Consider the following 25,879-nt stretch of genomic DNA (forward strand, 5'->3'; position numbering starts at 1 on the left):
ATGAAATACATCCAACTTGCACGACAGTGAAAGGAGCAAGCCATCTCCCTGAGAGAAGCAGGGCATCTGTTCTGTCAAAGCCATGCTGCGTATCTCTGGCTATCATGTATTATTCTGCTTAACATCTGATCATTTCTAAACGCTGTCTGCAAACGCTCACAATTTGTGTGCGCTTGATGTTGATTACATTGGTCATAATTTATGATGATTAGAAATTCTAAGTATTGCGTTAGCCTCCTACTGGTGTGGGCAAACAGACTATTTAAGAGCTCCAAGACACAAAAATAGAAGCTGAGCTCTCAGAAGCAAGCACTGTCTGAATGGTTTGGCAGGTAGTCTATACAACCAACGTCTAGCAGACAGAAAACCATTTGCATGCCCTTTCGGACACAAATTATGTGCTTGCACATATGTGCCCACGAATTCTGAATAGCTCCATTATAAAACTTGAGGGGTTTTTTGTTTGTGTGCTAAACTCAGCATAGTTTCATTGTACCAAAGCTAGGCTCCCACTACACTCCTAGTTCTAGTGATAGGTAGAAATGTCGGTGTCATATGATCAATCCCGCCAAGAAAACATGAGGAGGAGGTGTACACTGTTTTTAAAGACATTACAGCCTTAAACAAATTAAACTAGTTCTGAGCCTTTTTACATGCTAATATGCCAATTTACTACGCAATTCATGTTTCAGTTGGACGTTTGAAAACGAATTAGATGCAAAGCGCCACCAGTTCTGAGTTCTCTTGCTAACAGATTCCGCCCCCCCCCCCAATGTTGGCTGTATTACACTCACAATCATAGTGAAATTACTGTACAGTGAAAAGAGATTTACTGTTCTAGAAGACACACATCAGAAACATTCCAAAGAAAAGGATTTATGTAGGTTTGTATGTTTTAATCTTAGCTTGTTGAGAATATAACGTCACAGGTGTATTTGAATTATAGCTCAACGTTAAAAATGATTAAAAATTACAAAATCAGAAAGGAAGAATGTGCCTTAAACACTAACAATATGAGAAATGTTCCAGCTTTGGAAATTGGCAGCACATGCGGGCCTTATTTCTCCACATAGGATGAAACCAGACGTGACATTATTCATGGATTAGTAGTTGGGTGAATGTTTGTTTTAAGTAAATAGTGGCCATGGGGAAATGCCAACTGCAGGGAGGGGGACTTTAACCCTTTGCCCATACCCCAATTCCAGCCCCTGCCCCCGGAGATTGCTGTTTGCATTGGGAGGAAAACAGCCTTTTCTTGAATAAAAACATCACTACAACTATACACAGTTATTAATTGCTTGAATAAGTCTCAATTGGCCTAGATAGGAGGGGCCAAACAATCCAACCCTCCCTAGGCAGCCTCATCTCCAAGAGGCCAATTTGTCATAAAACCCAAGCAACCCTTTAAAACACTGGCAGTGGTTTCTATTTCAAAGAAATGAACCTTAATTTGCCTAAAAATAAACACTAAAAGGCTAATTATAGTTCTAATAAATAAAAGAGCAGACATGTAAGTGGATGTGCCTAATTAATTATTGCTAATTGACTGCTCTAATGTAGTAGGTATGAGACCTGCATCCAAAGGAGCGAACTGATGAGGAGACTCACTACCTTTGCTCATGCCAATTATCAAACGCAGTTCTAAGACCACATTCTGCTGGATGCTGGACGGAGGATCTAGTCTTGTGCTGCCAGTGGCAAATGGATTCTACACATTACAGTTTCAACACAAAACATGGATGGCTTCATGTTAATCTCTCTCCTAGGTATTCTGTACACACAGAGGATTTCATGCCTTCTTGCTCACATCTGTGGGCCTTTAGCTTGTTTGGAGTACTGAATGTGCACTTCTTTCTTCCTACAAAGGGATTTGCAAAGAGGGCTATTTGCAACCTACTTCCCATCTCCTCCATTTGGAGTTTATCAGGTTACAACCACTGCTTGGGGTCCATCTGATATTGCCAAATCAGATGCTCCTTGTAAAACCAGCACCGTTCACAATAAATCTTGTGAGTTGGAGAATACTTATAAACCGCTGCTGCAAACTTACAGCAATGGGCTCAGCTGAGGAGATCTAACCAAGACTACCTCTGTGAAACAGCATGTTTCTAGAAGAACAAGATCCTGGAATCACAGCAAAGAATTTCATTTCACCAATAAAGTAAGTTACAGAGTCACCCAGAAGGCTAATTACTGAATAAACCGCATGTACTCTTGCCCTAATAACCAATCAAGCAACAAGCAAGAATATTCTGTCCATGAGACGCTCACTGTAACTCTACACACCAACTACAGTTGTCTCTGGATAGAGCTTAGATTCAAGGTCTTCTTATCCTTTTTCTCATTTCACAGCTGCCATATAACATAGCCATTGTTCCACTGTCTTCATAGAGGAAATGAATAGTAATGTTGTACTTTGCATAAACAGTGACAACTTTGGCAACCTTACAAGGCTCTTCTCCTTTATGCCAATAGATATGCACAATGACACTTGGCTGTATCATATCTATATGTATCTGTGGTGACATTGTTTATCCGCATACAATGTCAGACCTCATACAAAGCGGCTACTTTTGAGTTGGTAGCCCTGGCATATGTGTCGTGCAAAGGCATATGTAAGAAACTCCATACAAAAAAAACAGTGTACTGCTCATTCTCCAGCTCCCACATTCCCCTGCGCAGATGAGACCTACGTGCTATTTTCCTTTTTGCGGCAAACTTCAGTCTATCCAGCTGCTGCTTTATTCTTTTCGTCTGCAGACCATGTTCCTCCTTGGACTCCTGCTGCAAGAGAAGAAATATGGTAAATACATAAACTACAGAAGATGCTACCATTTGCCACCCTTCCCCCATCCCTCCTGCCTCAACCTTCATCCAAATCTCCAAGCCCAGGGAACGGGGGGGGGGGGGGGGAGAGAAAAGGAAAAGCTGGCACAAAGGCAGACTCCTCGACTGGTGAGAAATGTGACTTTCAGACACAAATAAAAGAGTATTCTGTAGCTATTAAAGGAGCTGTGTGGTAAGTATAATGAGCAACGAGGGATGCAGGCAAACATGTAAACAGATTAGCAGCAAAGGACAATGGACCTCATGTCAGTCACTGCCATGCAGAGTACCAGCTGCATAGGATTTTAACAAGAAGTTGTTTGCTTTTACATTCAGGAAGTTATAAAGAGTGAAAATGCAAAAGAAAAACTTGATTAGATCTTCCAGCAGGGACATCTAACAGGGCAAGGTGCTTTCTTAGTACAGCTGGAAAGGTATCGCCCAGCAAAGTTGATTCCCCAAAGGCAAGGGGCACTTAGTTAATAAGGGGGGGAAAGAACTCCACAATCTAATGCTGTTCACTATGAGACGTCACCCTGCTATGTATCATACTTTAGACTGATAACTTCTTTTATTTCCCTCTGAAGGAAGGGAGGAGGGCACATCCATCAAAATGGCTATCATGCTATGGCCTCCCTGAACTGACAACTAAGTACATTTTTAAAAGTCAACAGTATGAGCATTTGTCAGGGACAGTTAAGATTTAAAGGATGCAACAATGGAAGCACAATTGCAAGCCATATCCAAGCAGAGAAAGAACAGGAGAAATTGAACATGACACATAACGGCGACGCAGGAATCTTTTTAATGACTGGAGAGTCTAAAATGGAAACTGACCAAAAGGAGAAGGAGAGACAGATTGCTAAGGTCAAGAATACTGATCCAGCACAGGAGTGTAAGGCTGGACAAAAGTCAGAAAAAGAAAGGTACACAATGAGTTGCAACCAGCCACAGGCAGATATTTTTATGTTGCAAACAAAGAAAGGCATCTCAAGTGTGTTGTTTACCTCAGAAAAAGATACCAACAGAGTATACAATAGAGTGCAACATCTATTTTAAAAAAGGTGAAGTACTGAAACAACTAATCATATTAATAGAAACAAAAATTGAAGAGAAACATGAAGTTAGTAGCAGAAAAGAGCATGTAAAATAATATTTGGGCAATATAAAAGGGACATTCTATACAAATTTGAATTCAGAGAATTGATATGATTCACAAAGCCTACTACAGTGGAACCTCGGTTGTTGAACACTTCAGAAGTCGAACGTTTTGGCTATCGAATGCCGACAACCCAGAAGTGAATACTTCCGTTTTTGAATGAGCTTCGGAAGTCGAACGGCTTCCGAGGCGTTTTTCTCCATTTTTCTCCATGGAATTTCCCGACCAGCAATTGCACCTTGGTTGTTGAATGTTTTGGAAGTCAAATGGTCTTCCAGAATGGATTAAGTTCGTCAGCCGAGGTTCCACTGTACAGAGTTGGTTTTTTAAAAGGGCTAAAGAAGATAGAGCTAGGGATTCAAAATGAGGCAAATATTGGTAGAATTGCTTAGAGAAAAACAAAGCCAACTCCTCATAGCAAGTGTAGTGATGTTACAGAAGAAATTATGGCAAACTGATTGGCAAAACTGGGGTGTGTGTGTGATGAAGTAGTGGGTGATCCACCATTTCCAAAGCCCTGCATGATTGCACTGGTCAGGACAGGACGTGTGTGTGTGTGTGTGTTTGTACAATGTATTTCCTGTTTTGTTTTAAAACCAACAACTTCCCATTGAAATTAATGGCAAGGGAAATGACTCAGCTGGCTGGCCTAAGTAATGGGACTGATCCTGTGCCTCTTAGGAGAGCACTGGGGCTTTAGATCCAGTGGATCCCAGGCTGACTGTGTCTCACTTCCATCTGTCCCCATGAAACCAAATATTGGGGGCTAGTAATGGCTTCCACTAGCCAAAACACCACTAGCTGTTCTACAACCACGGGCATGGCAGGACCTCTGCGCTGAGCGTGGTCCTCCCCTTGGCTGAGAGGTACCTCTGTCTCATCCTAAACCATCTCTAGCCAGCAGACCTGGGGATTAGAAATGCTCTGTTAGTTCTCTTCTCTTGTCAGTTAAGTATACAGTGGGAATTATCTAGGCTGCAATCTACAGCCCATAAATACACAACACCAGCACCACACATACAAGGAGTTTCCTCCCACTCTTCAGCCAGGAACTGGAAAGTCCTGTTAGTGTTCACTAAGCAGCCTCACAGCCCCAGATATCAACAAGGATATTGATCCAGCCCCAAATTGCATCCTTTTTAGCAAGGATGAATTATGTGGACTAAATGAAACAACCGTAAAGTGGGTATGCAAGTGTCTAAAAATAACTGCACTCAGTGGATAATAATGAATTGACATAAAAGAGAAAAGAGGTGGCAAGTGGAGTTCTGCAGTGAGTTCTGGGGCCTGGGCTGTTTAGCTTCATAAATAATGTCAGGGAAGAGTTTCCAGAGGAGCAGTAGTATTCATCTGTTGTAGTGAAAAACAACAAAGAGTCTTGTAGCACCTTAAAGACCAACGCATTTATTACGGCTTAAGCTTTCATGGACTACAGTCCACTTGGTCTATGAAAGATTATGCCATAATATCTTCGTTAGTCTTTAAAAGCACTACTAGACTCTTTTGTTGTTTTTGATGCAAAAGACTAACATGGCTATCTGTCTGAAAAGGTTGAAGCAGTGGTATTGCTGAGAAGGCAGTCTCAAGACAAGTAAGAATACAAGCAAGAAAAAGTGGGGAGGTGGGGGGATGAAAATTGCCTGGAACTCCTCAGGCAGTCGTGTTCCCCTCTCAGCATCTGGCAAAACTCATCTCTGTGGCATCCCTGACCACCCCCTCTTCAAGCGCTGGGCCTTACGGGCCTCACCATCTTGGCGCAGCAGATGCTTCAAACACAGGCGGTTTCAAACATGGCAACAGCGCCACCTGCAACAAGACAGGGCTGCTGTATTTTTAATACAAGCACTACAGGAGGAAATCCAGCAGGTGAAGCTCTCATGACCAGGACTTGTAAACAGGGGCATTTGCAAGGTTGCTTAGTTTGAGGGGGAAGCCTGGAGCTGTCTCACAGTGTGTGGGGAACCAAGAGACCTGGAGAGTAATGGAGCTGCTGCAATTACCAGCAACATCTGTGCCACGTTTGTCTTCCTGCCTAAGAATGGGCAAAACTACACATGTAGCAAGTGCAAGCTGATTACCTTGCTGGAAGAGAAGGTACAGCAACTTGAGGCCTGCCAACCACACTCTGAGCTATCAGGCAAGATGAGGAAATTCTCACTAGACCCGAGTGGACTATCTTGGAGCAGAGATGCAGGAAGGGAACCCTAGGGAGGAGCAAGATCACCCAATACAGGAGGCAACCCCCTGAAGGAACATAACACAAAGAAAGCAGGACTGTCAGGAGCCATGTTTTGTCTCTGGAGTGGCAAAATCAATTCTATGCCCTCATCCTGGACACCGATTCTCAGCCAGGATAGAATAGAAGTAGAAAACCCAAAACACACTGAGGTGGCAGTGAACAGAACAATTCCTGCTACTCTCCATAGAAGAAAGTGATGTGTGGTGGCAGCAGATGACTTCCTTTTGAGGGTGACAGAGGCAGCAGTGTGCAGAGGAAAGACTCATTGTTTTACTTGTCTCTACACTAATGCACAGAGTACAGGAAACAAGCAAGAAGAATTTTCACTCTTAATACAGGTTGGCAAATATGATCTTTTAGGCATTAGTGAAACCTGGTAGGATGAAACTCATGACTGGAATGTAGAAACTGAGAGGTATACCCTATTCAAAAGGAATAGCCCATACAGGAAAGGAGAGGTAGCAAAATTATATGTAAAGAATGTGTACACTTATCAAGAGATCCATGACTTGAATGATAGAATGCAGACTGAGAGTATATGAGTAAAAATTGTAGGAGAGGGAAACAACAGTGACTTGACTGTGAGTAGAAATATAAAAAAATAAAATAAAATAAAATGTCCAGTAGCACCTTAGAGACCAACTAAGTTGTTCTTGATATAAGCTTTCGTGTGCATGCACACTTCTTCAGATACACTGTGGGTTCCTAACAACAAAGGGACATGGCAAAGGGATGGTATCTGCAATATACAAAATACTACTCCAAAATCCCACGAACACGCTAGACGTAATAAAAAAACAATGGGAAGACGAAATAGGCTATGAGATTAACCCCACTCAGTGGGCCAGAATGTAGCCTAAACCCCCCTTTAAATCCATATCAACGAAAAGAAAAGAACTCACTCTGAAACTTACCTAAAGGTGGTACCTAACACCAAGGAAACTAGAGCTAATACGCTCAGGAACCTCACCAAAATGCTGGAGAGGGTGCACCTCCACGGGCACATACCTCCACATGTGGTGGGAATGTCCCAAAATCCAACTATTCTGGGAAACAGCAGTACAAGAAATACACATACATTAAGCAAAATAGAAATATCGCCTCCCAACCACACCCCCACCCACCATGGCCCCCTCCGCCTCTTCCACCCTTTTTCTTCCTAATGTAACCCTAATGCCTCAACAAATGAAACTGACCTATGGAAAATGTAACTTAAAAAAGATACATTGTGCATACCTTTGTAAACCAAGAAAACTTTAATAAAAATATTTTTTTAAAAAAAAAAATTACACTGTTGGTGACTATGGGTAGAAATATATAAAAAGAATAAAAAGAAATTGTCCAGTAGCACCTTAGAGACCAACTAAGTTTGTTCTTGGTATGAGCTTTCGTGTGCATGCACACTTCTTCGGATACACTACATTCTTCGGATACTACATTGCCTGCGAAGCCAGAGTGAAGGCTTGGATGATACCTTCCTAGATCAGATTACTAAACATTCAGTACTGAGAAAGTGATCCTGTTCTCTTGGGTTTCATTACACAGAGACAAGGGAAAGCTGAGTGTAGTCAGACATGCACTCTGGAATTTAAGAAGGCTGGTTTCAAAAAGCTTGAACTACTGGGTGAGATCCTATGGTCAGAAATATTCAAAGAGAAGGGAATGGTGCTTAATGTATTGCTGGTGCATAATGCATTGGTCACATCTATAAGCTATATTTTTGCAAATCATGCTTAATTTTGTGGAGTTCTGTTCATGTTTTCTAAGTACTCCTGGCCCCTTTGGAATGCGATCCTGCTATGGTGTGTGCTTGCAGCTTCTCACTATTTAATCTCATCTATGGATTTCATTAGTGCGTGAATTTTGATAATTAATTTAGACGTTAAACACAAGCAAACCCAACACCAGTCCCTTCCTCTCTGTGCTGTTACTCAGAACTGAATTCACTGCTGTTCTGTGCTACCCTTTGTCTTGAGCTTTTAAAAAATTTCATCCCAGGAACATGCCTCACAAACTAAGTGCAAGGCATAGTATTATATGATTCTCCAAGTCCCAATATGCATTTTCTTTCACTGCTTTTAAAATAATCAAACAAGCAAGCCATTTAGTACAGAAGTAGTTATTCACCACTCCCCTTCCACTCACTTAAGAGATAGCACTTCCATTTATTTCTCACAGTACCTTCCAGCTTTAATACTAATGCTTTTTAAAAAGGCCTTATTCCCTGTCATATACAAATTCAAAATATGGTTCATTCACTCTCTGAAAAACAGGTTCTGCTCCCAACACAGTTTACACTCCATGCCCCGCTTAGTCCAAGAGTCTTCAACACGGCATCCCTTGTCCTCTGAGCTGAGCTGCTTAATCTCCCCTACCAGACCTGGTGACACCACCCTGCTTTCACCTGCTTGTAGGCTGCACACCCACAAGCTCTAGTCCCCCATTGGCTCTCCTCTTCCTATAGTTTCTAGAAATATTTCCCCAGCCATTCATTTGCTTTGACCTGAATAAAACCGTAGAAAGCTTGCCTTCGGGACTACTTTCTTCTGCTGCTTTATTTTATTTGTTTGATTGTTTATATTCTACTCTTTAAAATATTTCCTCCAAAGCAGCTTAGAAAAGCCGTTAACAGTTAATAATGGGGGGGGGCAACGGGAGAGGTAAAAACACATCAGCATAAAAATCCAGTAGAAGGGGCTTTTCAGAGCTCTTCAGGGAAGGAATTCCTCAGATGCTCTGTTACCACCAAAAAGGCTCCATCTCTGGTATCTGCCACTCAGATTTTGCTAATGAAGGGCAAGAGAGAACAGCCTCTGATACTGAGCTCAGGCAAACTAATATTGGTACAAGCAGTTCTTGCACCAAATAACCCTTCAATACTTAAATGGCCTAAACAGTGGTTCCCAACTAGTTAAGTACTGCAGAACCCAGTTTTTCAAAAGCCAAGCCATGGAACCCCTACCTTTGAAAGTGTTATATCTGTGGTAGTTTTTGTTATGTGAATGGTGCCACTATACCCTCCAACATGTCCCAGTGCAAAACTGGGAAGCCCATCTTCTGGGCTGCACGGCCACATGAGTCACGTGACCTGCATGTTTTGGCGTTCCATGCTCTCACATGAGAGCATGGCTTCCCAGAACAGGATGTCCCAGACAGTTGACGGATATGTGCCACGGACCCCCAGAGTGGGTTATGCGGACCACCAATTGGGAACCACTGATCTAGAACAAGATTAACACCAGCTCTTAAAACTGAGCCCAGAAAAACTGGCAACACGTGTAGTTGGTATAGAATCAGTGTAATAAGTCCCAACTGCCTTGCTGCTACCACATCCTGGCAGGTGTGTTCTGAAACAGTTCTGGCTTCCCAGGTCATTTCTAAAGCCAGCCCCATATAGAGAGCACTGCAGTGATCCAGGCAGATATATAGGGGCTTATCTAAACATATGCCCCCCCCCACCTTCCACCTGCAGTCCTAATGTGCAAAGGTCAAGGAAGGACTGTATTACTTGCTATTTCTGCATATTTGAATTGACCCCTGTTTGGAAGTAGGTAAAGGATTCTCTGAAAAACCAAGCAGATTTGAAAATCCATGCAGGCTGAACAAGTAGTGACTGCTGATCCTGCAACTTGGAATTTGGTAAGTATGTAATGCAACGACTGGATGTTCACCTAGTGCACATCTGATCCCTTTAAAAAATTTGCTTGCAGACCACTCAGAGTCTACCTGCTAAAAGGATTAAGAGAGCGCCTGGAGGTACGTTTGCTTTCCATGTTTAGCTTAATGCGTTAAAGAGGACAGGCAGCCCAAGGGCCTTGGTTCTATCTAAGGGGAAATATAATTTTATGACATAGAACTAGAAAGAAAAATAAAGATATGCTTTCCTAGAATCAGATAATTTTGGAGCAGAAAATGAATATGTAACCTATTTGGGTGATGGAATAACAACAACATATAATCTGTAAATTGCATACTTCTTTGCTTTGACCCACCACCTAAGCAGCAATTTATAAACAGGCAGTGACCATTTCGCACAGGCATTCTGCTCCCAACCTCTGCCCCACCTTCCATTCCATTCTGCTCTGACCCAAGAGGACCCATGAGTTGGCAATTGCATGTCAATTGGACACACCTAAAATGTACCTACCTACCTGGGATATATACAGGGAAATTATCTGTCACTTCATTGTTGTTGATTGATCCTTGACTCTAGTGGACCAATAAATGAGCACGGCTCAGTAGGTAGCAGATGAGTTGGTCTTAGTTACCCATCCCTGATTTAGACCCATGCCTACCTTCAGTATGATTGTTTCTACTTTAACTGCCCCTAACTGATCTTTGTCTCTACTGAAAAACATCCAATGGACGAGGTATTCCCAAACCTCTCTTATTGAGTTCTTAACTTTTCTCAGTTTTGAACGTGATGTTAAAAATCTTCCCTCCTTCAACAAAAGTCCATTACTTCCTGTCAGTTGCATTTCTGCTTGAACAGCTATAGAAAAAATGTACATCTATTAGAAAGTGGTTGTCATCTCCAGACTCCACCACCAGCCTTTTCTACTAAGTCTTATTTTCAAAAGCTTTATCCTTTTTCTGCTCTTGATTTTTCTCCCAAGTCCGTACTAAGGTCTGACTAGTATGGAAGAGAATGAAACAATGATTTTCTGTCATATGGAAGCAATGTTTAAAATTCTGCTAGTTCAAGTTGCCTTTTGGGCATATCAGCATTGCAACATACTTATTTAGGCTATACAGTAGTTCCCTAGAACCATGCAGATTTTTCTAAGTGGAGCAATTATCTAACCAATTTTGTTAATACGACATTGATTTTTCTCTTGTTCATGTAATTATGCTTGTCTTAGGAGAATTTTTACTTCTGCTCCTCCATTTCCCAATGTGTTAAGAAAATTTAGGGCCAGGATATTGTTTTGGGCTTGTGGTTGGCTGAGCTAGTATAGTAATAAGGACACTAAGCCAGCTATAGTCTAACTTCTGTGAGGGAAAGTAAAGCTGTCAGTTTTGCTGGAATCAAAACATTACTTGGCTAGGCTGAGGACCCAGGACAAAGACAAAGGGAGCCCAGAGGCAAAGAAACTGAAAGAAGGATACAGAGTATAGGGAATAGACTTGAGAAAGTTGAAAGTGTGGTGTTTTGAGAAAAAGGGCAGCAACAACACAGAACTGATGCAAGAAGAAGTGAGTCAAAGAGAAGGGCCAGTATGCTATGCAGAATGACAGGAGGAGTGCTAGGGAGGACTGTCAAGAAATAAGGCATGTCGAAGTAGTGGTAGAATCTTAACTTTGATGGGGGAATTCTGTCAATGGTGACTTTTACTAGAAAGCAGGGTGGTGAATAGTCATGTGGAATTTATTCTGGCTTTGCATTATCTGAAAATACTTCAAGAGTGACTATTATCTAAATTTTGGGCTTCCAGATATTGTTGAAGTCCAGCTCCTATCAGTCCAAACCCGCACAATGGGAGGGCCACAGGGCAGCCACCTCTGCTCTACTTCATCTAACAGCCTGCCCCTTTAGAATTCTGCAATTCTGCATTTCCTCCAAGCCATGATCAGATGTGCGACCATGAGCATCTGCATGATTTTTTTCCAGATGAGGGGCAAAGTAAATATTCCAAATAAATGAATAGCACCAGAGAAATGGTCTACTATTTCTGGTAGATCTGGTGAAATAGCAGTGGAGAGCCCTTGGGAATCCAGGGGATATGGATCTGGAGGAGGGAACTACCTCCCTAGCAGACACTTACAATCCATATTTTCCTAATTGCTTATGAGAAGATATGGTGGGAAATATACCAAATATCTTAACATGATCATGGCATAGTAATTGCACTGGCTAGAAAAACCACCATTTTATTAGAAACAAACAGCATTAGCTCGCCATGATATGTGTGCGTTTTCTCTCCAGACAAATCCATCTAGCCTTCTTTTTGATGATCCATTTTTATCAAGGCGCTCACAAACGGACTGTTTTGTTATTGGCTGTAGTAACATGACAGGTGTTAACCATTCCAGAGATTCCCAGATGGTTCTTTACAGCATGCCTAAAACAGAGCAAAGCTGCTGCTGCTGCTGCTGCTGCTTGATGCTGTGTGGGTGGGTTTGGACAGCTACACAGCCATCCTGTTTTATCCCCCTTGCTGTGCTCTCTCCTCTCGTTTCACCTGTTTACACTTTAATATTCTTTTTACAAGCTTCGTCATTTTGCAGTTGCGTAAAAAGGAAGAGCTAGCCCCTGTCAGTGCCCTATATTTGTCACTGGAAAGCTGGTCCTCTTTAACAAACTACGGTCGGATAGGCAATTACCCAGCATGTACTCTAAGCTTGCACCTATTCTTTTCGCAACAAAGTTCAGAGAAACCCCTTGACACTTTTACTCCTGGCAGCCAGACTTCTGATTTTGCCTTGATACTTTAGCTCAACTCTCTGTCAAGGTGACATTAACAAAAGGCTTCTTCAGACTCCCTGTGAAACAAGTCTAATGGGGCCTCCAGCTAGCGCCGCTGGCACACAATTTCCGTTCTTATCCTGGGGCAAAGTTCTTAACCTGGAGCAACCACTTCCTGGTTAGCGGAGTTTGTAACCCGAAGCGTTTGTAACCCAAGGTACCACTGTAGGTGGCGAGAAGGAAGCAGCCTGGCTGACTTCCCACACAGCAACAAAGCTACCTCCCTGCTGAAACATTACCCCCACCCTCATATTGCTCCTAAATTGGAATTTTCAGGAATATCCTGGAAAAGTTAAAATGAAGTAAGGTCACCAGAGCAAGACAGTCTGATCATATTACATCAATCCTGGCCTGACTGCACTAGCTGCCCATTAGTTTTTGGGCCCAATTCAAAGTGTCAGTTTTGACCTATAAAGGCTTAAATGACTCAGGACCACAGTACCTCAAGGACTGCCTCTTCCCATATGAACTGCTTCATAAGGTCTGGAGGGTGACAACACGAGAATGGGCCTTTTCTGTTGTGGCTCCCAACTTGTGGAATGCTCTCCCCGGGGAGGCTCACCTGGCACCTTCATTACAGATCTTTAAGCAACAGGCAAAAACATCTATAGCCAGGCCTTTGGCTTAACATTCTCTGTGTTTGTGGGAGAGAGGTTAGTGGTTTGTTTTTGTTTTATAGTGTATTTTGTGTTCTCATTTTGTATTTTTATGTTGTGGACCATCCTGTCATCTTCAGATGAAGGGCAGCTTACAAATTTAATAATAATAAGGCATGGTGTTACTACAAAAGTTGTTTTGTCACTGCTCTCTGCTTATCCGTATCTCGGATGCGCCCAAGCTACTGAAATAAATTTGCCTTAATCTCCCCCACTATGCTTGGCTTGTGATAGAGACTTCTTATTTCTTCTTTAATACTTCATTTGCAGGTTTCATTTTCCCTGATATGACCAAAGATTTTCCTGATAATTTTGTTTTCAGATATCATCAATGTGTGTTTCTCATTTTTTCATTGTCACCCAAGATTCTGTCCTATACAGCAGTACTGGATGTATTAATATTGTGCACATCTAGATTTTAGATAACTGAGTTATGTAGGCTATTTAAGATGATTTCAATGGTCCTTATTTTCTAGTCACTGCACATAAGGTTATTTTGTAAGAATTCATTAACAGTTTTCAAATCATCTAGCTTGAAACAGTGGTAAATTAATCAGTCCCTTTTGAATGAAAATGTATGGAGTTTTTGAGAACAAATCTCTTTCTGCAGTCTTTGGACAAAACTGACGCTGCAGTTGCTTGTAAGCATAAATTAAACTGCACATCCCTATTTGAAAAAAGCAACACAGATGATGATATTCTGAAAGCTTTTTAACCCAAAGAAAGGGAAACTCTATCCAGAATTCTTCCTGTGAACAGAGGAATACAGCACAGAGATCAAATCAAGCATAACTATTAGTTTTCCTTGTAAGTTTTGCATTAGGAATGACCTTGTAGCAGTGCTGGAGATACTTAATTGATTAAGATTATTTTTGGACTAGCAGTCTTATTAAAAAGGCAGTTGGTTGAATGGTCCCTTGAGTAGTTGATATTCTCGTAGGCGGATGAGCATTATTAAAAGGCTGGGTCAGATTAGAGCAGCCCCACTGCCTTTGTTGATTTCTTTCCTTCTCTGCATTCAATGAAGGTATCTCAAGGCCATTCTCGCCAGCACAGATATAGAGTACTTCTGGATTAAGGGGTTTGCTCCCACTAGAAACAAAATCTTCCCATGAGCAGATCTAAGACCTAATTAAATAGTGTTTTTCATTTTCTGGTTTTATTAAATAAGTATGCTTTTAAAAATCTGAGTCACTGAAAACCGCGCGTGTGTGTTTAGGCCACGAGGATTAATTGGATTCACTGCAGAAGCTCCCTGGACTGCAGCTATCCAATAGAGCAAATCATACATAGGGTCTATTGAGGCTATCACTATTTCGCTCACTTGTTTTGCACATTTCAGGGGATTTAAATGTCTTTCCAGTACTGTATCTTCCCAACACCCAAAGAACTATATATTCTCATTGAGAAAATGATATTCCCCCCCCCAAAAAAACTCTCCTATTCTAATCGCTGGAATCTTCATGTAGCCCTTTTTCAGAAGTGGCAAACACCAGTAAGACAAGCCCTCTCCCTGCAGCTATGAATTGCACACTTCCTTCTAATGCATAGGAGTCCTGCCAGCACAGACCATCTAGCCCAGCAACCTGTCCTCACACTGACCAGCAACCTGCCCTCCAAGCATTGCCAGGTACCAACTTTAGTTATTATTATTATTATTATTGCACCAGCTGAAGACTCTCCCCTGCTTCAGGCCTTCTGAATGAGCCATTATATAACCCAAATATACTTGGGTGTTTATTGTTGTGGGCCCAAGATCACATATGATGGGTGCAGGAGATAAATTATATAAATAAAATATAAAATAAATAAAACTAAATGTTTATGAGGAGCCCACAAGCAGTAAACATGCTGAACCAATGCTAGTGGAAGAAAAGTGTTTTATTCTATGAAATAATATTCTGGAATGACAAGTAGTCTTGACCTGCTCAAGATTCATCCAATATATTTCTTTCAAGCACTTTGACTTTTGAAGCTCATAGCTTCTGTACTGAAGAAGAGTAAAATAAGTGCATGTAGTTCACGGATGTAGCGGAAAGATTTCAATAGTCTCTCCTCTGTCACAAAAACCTGCACTCCGCTTGGGCTTGCAAATAATATGTAAGATAAGAAGAGCCCTGCTGATTCTGGCCAAAGGCCTACCTAGTCCAGTATCTTGTTCCTACAATGGCCAAACAGATGCCTATGGGAAGCCCACCAGCAGGGCCTAAGTGCAACTATAATCTCCCGGCTTGTGATTCCTGGCAAATGGTATTCAAAAGCCTACTGTTTCAAACAGTGGGGATAGAACATGGCCAATATACTGAAATCGTATCCTGGCAAGATGAAGGTACTGCTGGTAGGTGGCTTGGGCATCCAGGAAACTGGCCATTCGCCTGTTCTGGACACTCCCATAAAAGGAGCATGTTCATAGTCTGGGGGTACTCATTGATTCATGTGTCACTAGAGGCTCAAGTGGCTTCAGTAGTGAGGGCTGGCTTCTACCAGCTTAGCTTGGTATGCCAGCTATTGACAGTCGTCGACAGGGATAACCTCATGACTGTGGCACATACACCGCTCACTTGATTACTGCAATGCACTTCATTGGGACTGTCCCTGAGGCTGGTTCAGAAGTTGCAGTTACTGCAAAATGCTGCTGTGAGTTTGCTGTCCGGAGTTAACTGACATCAATATATGACACCTTTGTTGAAGCAGCTGCACTGGCTGACCATATGCTTCAATCTAGGCCATGTTCAATGTATTAATTTTATTGATTTATTGTTTATTTAGTTATTACAGTTGTATACCACCCTTCATCTGAAGATCACAGGCCAGTTCAAAATACAAAATAAGAGCACAAAATACATAATAAAACAAAAACAAGCCAATAACCCCTCTCCCATCAACACATTTAAAATACTATAGAATGTTAATCAGCCAAAGGCCTGATTACAGAGAAACAGTTTTCACCTGGCACCTAAAGATGAAGGCCCCAGGCAAGACTCCCTGGGGAGAACATTCCACAAATGGGAAGTCACCATAGAAAAGGCCTGTTATTGTGTTGCCACCCTCCAGACCTCTTGTGACTCCTACAATCTGCTGTTTCTGATGCAGACCTTTTTATTTACCCAGTTTCTGAATGCGATTTTTAATTATTGTCTGCTGATCATCTCCTGGAGTTATACTGATATTTCAATTGTATTATTTCTGATGTGTATTTTATACTTATTTCTGGCTTTCTCTGCGCTGCTTTGATATTCTATAATGCAAGTGGTGTGTGTGTGTGTGTGTGTGTGTGTGTGTATAGATATAGATATAGATATAGATAAAAATAAATAGAGAGTTGCCATGTGGAATGGTTGAGGTACAATTCCTATCATCTCCAATTGAAAGGATGACAGCAACAGAGTAGGGAGTTACTGCAAGTTGAAGGAGATTGTCCTGAGCTACATGGACCAAAAGGCTGACCCAATGCCAGCTTCTACATCTTCTTTCTTATACCTTGAAAGCTGTACAGATTCAGCTCAACAAGTTGTCCTAATGAAATATGTAAAACTACAGAATAAAGTCAGTATAAAGGGTTTTATCCAACAAAATCATCCCATTAACACAGAGACCTCTGCCCGTGCAACAGAACTTCCTTTCCCTCTCAGTCTAATTTACTTTACAGGGTAGCACTCTTGAGTTCTCTAAAGGAGGGTGTGATAAATATATAACGAATATGTTAGAGTGAATTCAGCTTAACATCGCTTCACAATCTACATACACTCTACTGAGAAAAGAAACCATTTTTTGTCGATATCAGTAAAAGGCTGATAAAGGGTCTAATCACATATGCACAGACAGCACAAGTTGAAGACAAAAGCAACTCGAGCCTATGAGGCAATCAGTATTGATTAGACAGGCCACTGGGCAGAAAAGTTGCTTCAGATTAGCCTTAACAGATGCTATGGCAAAGCCCACTGCAAGAAGAAGTTTGCAAAATAGCACAGAGGAGTTTGACAACAAAGCATGACTGAGAAACACCAGGGAGACTCAGCCTGCCAGAGATCATCAAAAGCGAGTTGCTGGAGACTTTCCAGCTGCAACTGCTACAAAGCATCCTGGCTCAAGAGGAGGATGGGAGGCTTGTTCTAAAGATACCTGTCAGGAGGTTGCCAAAGAAAGAGCCCAATGAACTTCTGGTTTCCAAGCCTGCCTTATAAATCTGTGTATCATAGGGAACCACATGTGAGCAGCTGCCAGAAGAATTGAGAATCTACTCCTCTCTAAAACTGTCGTTTATCCAGACTATTACATGCCTTTTACTTTAATGCAACAATGGAATTCAGGACTTGAATTTTGTATTGCATGCATGCCTGGCAAATCTGAGGAAATGTTTCAGGAGTCAGACACATTTTTCACAATTCCCAGGAAAGGTATTTTTTGCAGGAGAGAAAATGAGAAGGCAGGGTTATAGCCTCAGATCTGAAAACAGAGCAAACAGAATAAATCCATTTACTCAACTGGCTGTGAACTGTTTTCACTTAAACAGAACCTAATTGGCTCTTTAATGGCCTCCCTGAGCATATCCTGTACTGTAATATGAGAGATTATGCCACCAGAATTTATTGTTTATAGGTCTGAACGTACAGTCAAGTGAAAGTGCCTATTATTTTTACAGATTCATTTTAAGAGTTATTTTGTTTCTCTATTTTCAAATATATGCACACTGAGATAAAAGATTGTGGCCAACAATAGGTCCTGATCTTGCATGCATTGTAGACTCTCTTGTCATTATTGGTTTTCTCTTTCCTTGCAGATTTCAATATGAAGATCGCAACACAGCACAAATCTGAAGTTAGCTTAGCATATTTGCCGAGATTGGGGTTTAACAAAAAGGAATAATCATTGCTGTATGATGTATTTCTTTAAAGAATTTTCCCAGCAGGGAAGATCTCTAATAAGGATGCAGATGTAACTTTCAATATCATCTGATGTAAAGGCCCCCCCCCAAACTCTGTTTAGCTTATGTGGGATTTTTTGTATTTGTGTTTTGTTTTTGTGGTTTTTCCTTTGTTTTTAGTCTTTGCACATAATAACTATCTGCTTATCAATACTGGCCACTAAAGGAACTAGACACAAGATCTATAATCAGTAGGGAAGTCAAGATCCCTTGATATTGTGTAAAATGCTATCCTGAAATTTTAAAAGTACTGAGTGAGGATGTACCGTAAAAACTGCAACTATACAATGGCAAATGAGTTCCTCTGGTGGTTGTTTTGCTGGACTTGGCTTTAGCTTACAAGGATTTGGACCTTCCCTAGAATCAGTAAGCTGTGTGAATAAGGCTGCTATCAGCACTTATTTAATAGTTAAAGGTTGTCATTAGGGAATTCTGTGGAATGCCCCCAAGCTTGACATTTGGTTTCTATTAAACATAATTATGTCACACTGGACAGAATGAGACTCCTGTCTGAACAGGGTCATTTGTTAATCTTCTTGAAGTTCAGCTGAACAACACTTAGCCATCACTACAGCATATTTTAAACAAATAGATACCACAACTGGAATAACTTTGGAGTGTCATCCCCAACACCTCAGACACCTACCATCCTCCTTCAGCAGCTTACAGGGCAAGTTCTCATAACATGGGAACATTTTTAGGGGTCATGTGCACTTCTGTTTTTCTAAACCACCCTGGAAGTTTCCTTAAAGGGTGGCATCTAAAATATTCTAAATAAATAAATATAAAATGTTGTACTTGGAGAACAGGGTATATGGGGAAGCTTTTCTCCACCTCTGGCCACAACCTTTTTTTTACCTATTTATATCTACTGGCCTGTGTTCATCCCTTCCTAAGCTTCCACAGGCATCTGGTTAGACTTGTGAGAATATGATGCTGGACTAGATGGGCCACTGGCCTTCTCCAGCAAGCTATTCTTAGATTCAAAGCAGGCTCCTGTAATTAACTGTATACAGAGAATTGAAGACTGCTGGGTGACTGCAGCTGATGCAGAACACATTCACCCTCCTGACAGAGGTGTTTCAAGTCAGCTTTCAGCTACTTTCTGCACAAAATTCAAAGTGGCAATTTTGAGCTATACGAACTAGGATTTGTCCTGTCAAATCACATGAGACACAGATTTCTTCCCCCTATGAGCATGCAGATATTTTAGTTTAAAGTGTTTTGTTTAGTGTTTAAAATATACTGCAAAGAGCCGTGTGTGTGTGTGTGTGAGAGAGAGAGAGATAATAAAAACTACAAACCCGAATATATTGGCCCGAATATAAGCCGCACATTTTTTTTTCCAAATTCCGATCATTAAAAGTTAAAGTGCGGCTTATATTTGTGACCTTACGCCACCGGCAAAGTGGTGTGGCTCCCCCCACCCCGTGAGCAGCCTGGGAGCACAGGGCAATGGTGCCCATCCCTTCCGTGGCTTCCAAGTCTCCCCCAAGCCACCTAATTTTAAAGGTGCAGCTTATTTGCGGATGCGGCTTATATTCAGGCCAATACAGTAGTGAGAGGAAACTGGGGGTGTGGAGAGTTTATTTCCAATGCCAAATGCCTATTCTTTCCAAGTATGACAATATGATTACTTAGAGAAAAATAAATCAAAGCTCTCCTAAAAATACATTAAGCAGAATAGACTATTGTGTCAAAGTCCAGCTACCTAACTCCAGATAGAGAGGTAGAATAAACTCTCCCATAAAAATAAATTAGCAGATTGATTAAATCTGAGGGACCATGATTATGTATGAAGTTGCTCAATAAGGAAGCAATTGTATTGGGGGGGACAGGGCGTTCTGACACCATGGTTTTTGTTTATCTTATCTCCTGTGAAAGCCCATCAAACACCTGACTGCATTCTAATCAAATACAGGTGCATATTTCTTTTCTAACTGTAGTTTGGACATCCAAACTCATCCAGTAGTTAGTGACCCTCTCCCCAGGCTGTTATACTCTAATTGTCCCAGCAGCCCACGTCTGATATACCAAGGCCAGTAATCAGTGAGTTCCTTTTTCCGTTTCCTCTTAATTAGTGATCATGATATAATATTCTGTGGTGTTCTTTCATTTTGTTGCCTGTATTTCCAACTTTATTTCAAAATAAAATTTTATGGGGGAGGGGAAAGAAAATGCACTGGTATACAAATAGAATTCAAGTCAGAATTTGCATTGTTTGTTCTTGACTACTCACCTCTCCATCACTGTCAGATATGACAATGCATGCATCCACAACCATGGCATTTGACAATTCCCTTGACTCTTCTCCCTGATCCTGGCTCTGGGAATCCGGCCCATCTGAAGTTTTCCGCTTTTTCTTTGGCATCCTTTCCACTGGAACAAACAGAAATATTTATTTGTCCGACTGATCCTGGTTCAGTTTCCCCTCCTAATTGATTACTTGGAGGTAGAGCACCCTAGGCAATCCATTCTTGTCTCATAGGTGTGGAGACCTGAGACTTATTCAGAGGCACATTCATAAATCCCCACTCACCCAATTAAGACTACCTTATATAGCTGATTAAATCAGGAAGAAGCTAGAAAACACCGACTAACAGCAGGTTCCAAAGCAATGAATAGCAGCTACAAAAACACATTTCCAACTTGCCCAAAGTTATTCATGCAACATCAGAAAACATCAGCCTGCCATCCCAAACCCCTATTAGCCTAAACCTGGCTCCACTGCTGATGCAGGAAAAACGGAGAAAGGGACAGCGGATCGTGCTAGACTCAGCACTACAGAAGGGGGAAACCAAAGCATCAGAAGCAGTTGCCAGCTTTCATATTCAATTAGGCACGGGAAAGGAGCTGCATTTTTCAAGTAATATGCTCACAGAGCAACAGCTTGGAAGTGTGCTGTAGGAATAAGACAAAGGTCAGAAGAACGGCAAAAAGACTAAATGAAAACGAGAGAGAAAAGTCAAGGACACTTGGCTCTCCTTTTATAGCCTAAGTCACCCACTGAACAGCATGCTCATAGTGCCCTCTGCTGGGACAAACCATGGCTACCTGTTCCAGAAAGGGCATTCTGCAGCTAGAGGGGAAAAACTGCTGAAAAGCCAGAAATGCTAAGAGTTATGAGAAACAGAGGGGAGGGCAGGTACAAGTGCAATTAGAGCTGGCGCTTCCGGCAAAGTCCTTCATTGCCACCCTATACATAGCAAGAGAGCTACATAACAAGCTTTAACAGTGAAAGCACAGCCAGAAAAGCTGATTAGGGCTCTTGGCCAACTGAGAGAAGCAGCAACACCGCAAATCCTCCCCATCCCCACCCCCGCACTATGTTCTCCAAAGCTTTTCTGGCTATCAGCTCAGCATCCTAAGTGATAACGACACAAACAGGAAACCAAAAGAATATATAGAGAAAAAATCAAGGTCCCACTGCATGAAAGCTATCATGGTAGGAATAACTTTCTGGGTTATCTTACAGCCAGCAGAGATATTTGCATGATGATGGTCAAGAGCCATACTGGTTAGGTTTGGTTCGCAAAGGGCTGCCCTGGTAGGGCGTGTTGAATTTTTCAACTTTCAAATTCCAAAAATGAGGGGTGCTAAAAGGTTGTAGCATCACTTGGGAATTTAAATGATATTTTGGTTAAATTAATGTAATTTAGTTTTGCTTGGTATATAGCTTCATAGAAAATAATGACCTTTTAACATTTTTGTGGAATTTCCAATAATTTTTAAATTGTCATATTAAAAAACAAATGGGAATCTTTTTAAAAATTGCATTAAAATCATTAAAAATGATTGTATCACATTAGTCTGGCTTGCCAGATCTGCCTGGGAATAAGAGACAAGTCAAAAAGCAAGTGGCAAGAAGATGAGAGAATAAGTCTTGCTGAATATAAGCAGAGAAGTAAGCAGGATGCTTCAATACCATCAAATGAAATTATTTTCTCTGCTGATTAAAATGAAGAACAAATAGCTGATGCCCAAGATGGAAATGATGGAAGTTATTAATTGACATTAGGAAAACCAAGTATACCGTCCACTTCTAATACTTCAAAAAATAACATTTTAATTAGAAAAATGTATACAACACATTTGAAATATATAATGTTGCTATGCATAGCATTAGATAGGGTGCTGGCCTACATGCAACAGCTGCCATCACCACTGCTGCCTTTGTGGATGCTGGCTTGATCACTGAAGAACACAAAGGACTTGTAATTGATCACAATAAAGTCAAGAGGGACCAAGAAAAAGTAACAAAATCCCTGGATCAGGAATTTGATTATCTGTGTCAGAAGGATGAAACTGACTACATCTTTTTAGACGTCCGCGAAGATACAACTAAAGATATGCTGAAAGAAGACAATTCAGATCAGCAGTTCCTCAGCATCATCACAGAACAGCATTATTCTGTGTGCAGTGAGCCAGGTGGAAGGTATCTCTACCACTTCACTCCAGAGAAAGGTTCAAATAGGGCGAAACCAGCTGACATTATTGCTAATTATACTGTAGATTTCATGAAGAAGGGCATTGATAAGAGCCTGCAGGCCATTGGAGGTGATTCTACAAATGCTAACACTGGCTGGGTGGGTGGTACCATGCACTGGGTAGAGGTCAAACCAGGTTGTAAGCTGCTCTGGTTGGTTTGTGTCCACACCCCTGTGACACTTGATCACAGCATTTGATGGGAAGACCTTATCTAACAGCAAGTGGACAGGTAGCAGTGGCAAGATGCTAGACACTGCTGCAGAACTTGAATTTGATCCTTCATTCACCCAACTCTCAATTGGAGAGCCTCTTATTTCACTGAGTGACAATGTTGTTAAGGATCTGTCTACTGATTAAGTGTACGAGTATCAGATCACACAGGCCATAAGGGCAGAAAAACATCCCACAGATCTGGCTCTTCTAGACATTGGTCCAGTGAACTATTCAAGGTGGTAACAGCAGCAAACAGGCTTCGTTGCATACGGGTTTCAAAAAAGACTTAAAGGCAAAACCCTCAACAATTTAAGACTGAGAGTGGAATACATTGTTTGTGTATACTACCCCTGCTGGTTCAACATCACAGTAAAACACTATTGGGTGGAAGGCGCACGCTGCATCTTGTTTCAGCTACAAAAGGCGGCTGTAGTGGATGCTGTTTTGCCAACCACTTAGTGCTCAGCATGGTATGCATTCAGCGAAATGATAATCCAGACACTCTTGTGCTCAGATGACAGTGAAGAGAGGAGAGCTGGTGTCCAAAAGATTGTTGACTTAAGGGGCGGAGATGATGACATACTGGGAGGCATTTCTGTACGTCCAAGGAAGACATATTGCATCAACCCTTGTGCTTTGTTCCTGTTGGAGCTGATAGCTGACTGGGTATACGAACCTCCTTTGACATGTAAACTTACTACAGCCAAAGTCCACTGACAAGCCCATGCAAGTTCCATAGTGGCCCTGCCATGTTCAGTCTATACAGAGGTGTGTGAACCAAGTCACAGAGCCAGTAAGCAGGGTGTATACACAAGAAAAGTGTGAGGGATACATCAGTGGCGAAGAAGCAAATTAGCGGCTGATGTCCAAGAACGAATCAAAGTAAGACTTGATTAAACCTCCTGTTTACATTTCTTATTAACTGATGATGTCATTACTTTCTTTTCTTTTTTTAATGTATTGTTATTAAAGATTTTCTTGATTTACAAAAGTATGTGCAACATCTCTCTCTCATATTTTTCCCCTGTAACATTTTTTCCATGTAACCATGCGGAGTTGGATTTGGGGAATCCAGATTGGGAGGGTTTGGAATAGGTAGGTTTTGGGAGGGTGATCATTTTGATCATGACTATTTTGTCTGAGAGAGTGAAATTCTTGTTGTTCCATCTCTTTAGGTCTTTGTTTATTTGGCGCAACAGGGGCTTGTAGTTGTGGAGGTATAATTTATTGAGGTTTCTGGTTATTTGTACCCCTGGGTATCTGAACTTGGTGTGGCAAAGTTTTATCTTGGTGATATTAGTGAGTTCTTTTTGGGTGGGAGGAGGGGTGTTGAAGCACATAGCTTCTGACTCTGCAAAGTTTACTTGTAGGCCCAACACCATTGCAAATGTGTTGAGTTCTCCGATTAGGTAGGTTGCTGTGTTTATGGGGTCTGGTGTTGTGACCATTAGGTCATCTGCAAAGAGCCCTAATTTATAGGTTCTGACTTTTATTTCCACTCCCTTGATGTCTGAGGCTGCTCGGATTCGGATTGCTAAGGGTTCCAGAGCCAGGATAAATAAGAAGGGAGATAGTGGGCATCCTTGTTTTGTGCCTCTTTGGATTGCTAGGGTGTTACATATTGTTAGTTCTGCATTTTGCTGAGGCTTGGGAGTACCGGTATATTTGTTTGAGGATTTGTAGGAAGTTGGGGCCAAATTTCATGCTAGTTAGTACTGCTAATAGGTATTTCCATTCTAAGCAATCAAAAGCTTTGAGGATGTCTAGGGACATAATTGTCAGTGGGAGTTTAGTTGCCTTGCTGTGTTTGATCAGGTTCAGTAATATTGTGACCAGGGACAAAGCCAGTCTGGTCTGGGGCTATTAACTTGCATAAGATTTTTAGGCGGTTGGCCAAGATTGTTGTGAATATCTTGTAGTCTTGGTTTATTAATGAGATTGGGCGATATGATTCTACTTTGAGGCTGTCTTTCAGTGGTTTTGGGATGGAGACTATTTTGGAGTGGGTCCAGGTCTTGGGGATGGGGCCCCCTTTCATGATGTCATTGAATAGGCGGGTCATGTAGGGCATCAGGGGTTCTTTGAATTTCCTATAGAATTCTGCTGTGAAGCCGTCTGGGCCTGGGGCTTTGTGTGGTTTCAAGTTTTTGTTGCTCTGGCTCTGAGGTCCCTCCAGCCTTGGAGCTCCACAGGGTTGTTGGGTGGGAAGGGAGGCTGTGGCTCCCTCGGTAGGTGCGCCAGACACCGCGGTTTCCCTCTGGCGTCGGTGCTGGCAGCGGTGGAGGCCAGCCTGGGCTTTTTCTGAATTCGGATCAAAGCTGGTTCAGATCAAACCTTGTGTATACCACTTCCAAAATCAATGGTGGGAGTGTATTGGATGCGGAATAAACGGGAGTGTCTGATATCTGATTACTTTCTAACATTGTCTTATGATTACAAGGTAATGTTGTATGCTTAAAAGGATATGTTTTATGCAGAGAAACAAAAAAATTTATAGCACTTCCTGACATTTTCGGAAGGCAAAATTAAAGTGCTTTGGCTTTCCAAGAGCAGTTTATGTGCTTTCTAATCAAACATAATTTACCAAGCTAAATGTTACTCAATCAAAAAATAAGAAGAATTGAATTCATTAAAAACATATTTTAAAGACCCCTCACTGAAGAAATCTGCGAAAGTTAAGTTTCACCTCCTAAAATGACACACCCTACTGCACTGGCCAAGGGGGGCTTTGTGCACCTCACCATATATCTAATGCAGATGTTACCATGACAGTCTCCTCCCATAAAAACAGCTACCCCAGTACAGGTGTTGGTCTTTTCTCAACCATCTTCCTGGATGTATCCCTATAACTCTACATCATAAAATGCAATGAGAACCACTAAGAATTAAACCAATTCCAAACTGCATA

The 25,879-nt window shown here is 41.5% G+C and overlaps 1 protein-coding gene across 5 annotated transcripts in view; it reads right to left on the minus strand.

Moving 5' to 3' along the window:
* UIMC1 (ubiquitin interaction motif containing 1) overlaps positions 1–25,879 on the minus strand; it is a 79,464-nt gene that overhangs the window by 46,938 nt on the left and 6,647 nt on the right. For 4 of the 5 annotated variants that reach the window (XR_008328959.1, XM_053377205.1, XM_053377203.1 and 1 more), the window contains exons 2-3: positions 20,510–20,649; positions 2,694–2,784 (exon numbers count right to left, since the gene is read on the minus strand). Coding sequence is in view for 4 of the 5 variants with exons in the window: in XM_053377203.1 (XP_053233178.1) it covers positions 2,694–2,784; positions 20,510–20,649 (231 nt within the window). In the remaining variant the exon portion in view is untranslated. The remainder of the gene's footprint in view (positions 1–2,693; positions 2,785–20,509; positions 20,650–25,879) is intronic. The other variant, XM_053377204.1, reaches the window with a different exon arrangement.

Source organism: Podarcis raffonei, chromosome 2 (assembly GCF_027172205.1).
Source record: "Podarcis raffonei isolate rPodRaf1 chromosome 2, rPodRaf1.pri, whole genome shotgun sequence".
Taxonomy (NCBI): Eukaryota; Metazoa; Chordata; class Lepidosauria; order Squamata; family Lacertidae; genus Podarcis; species Podarcis raffonei.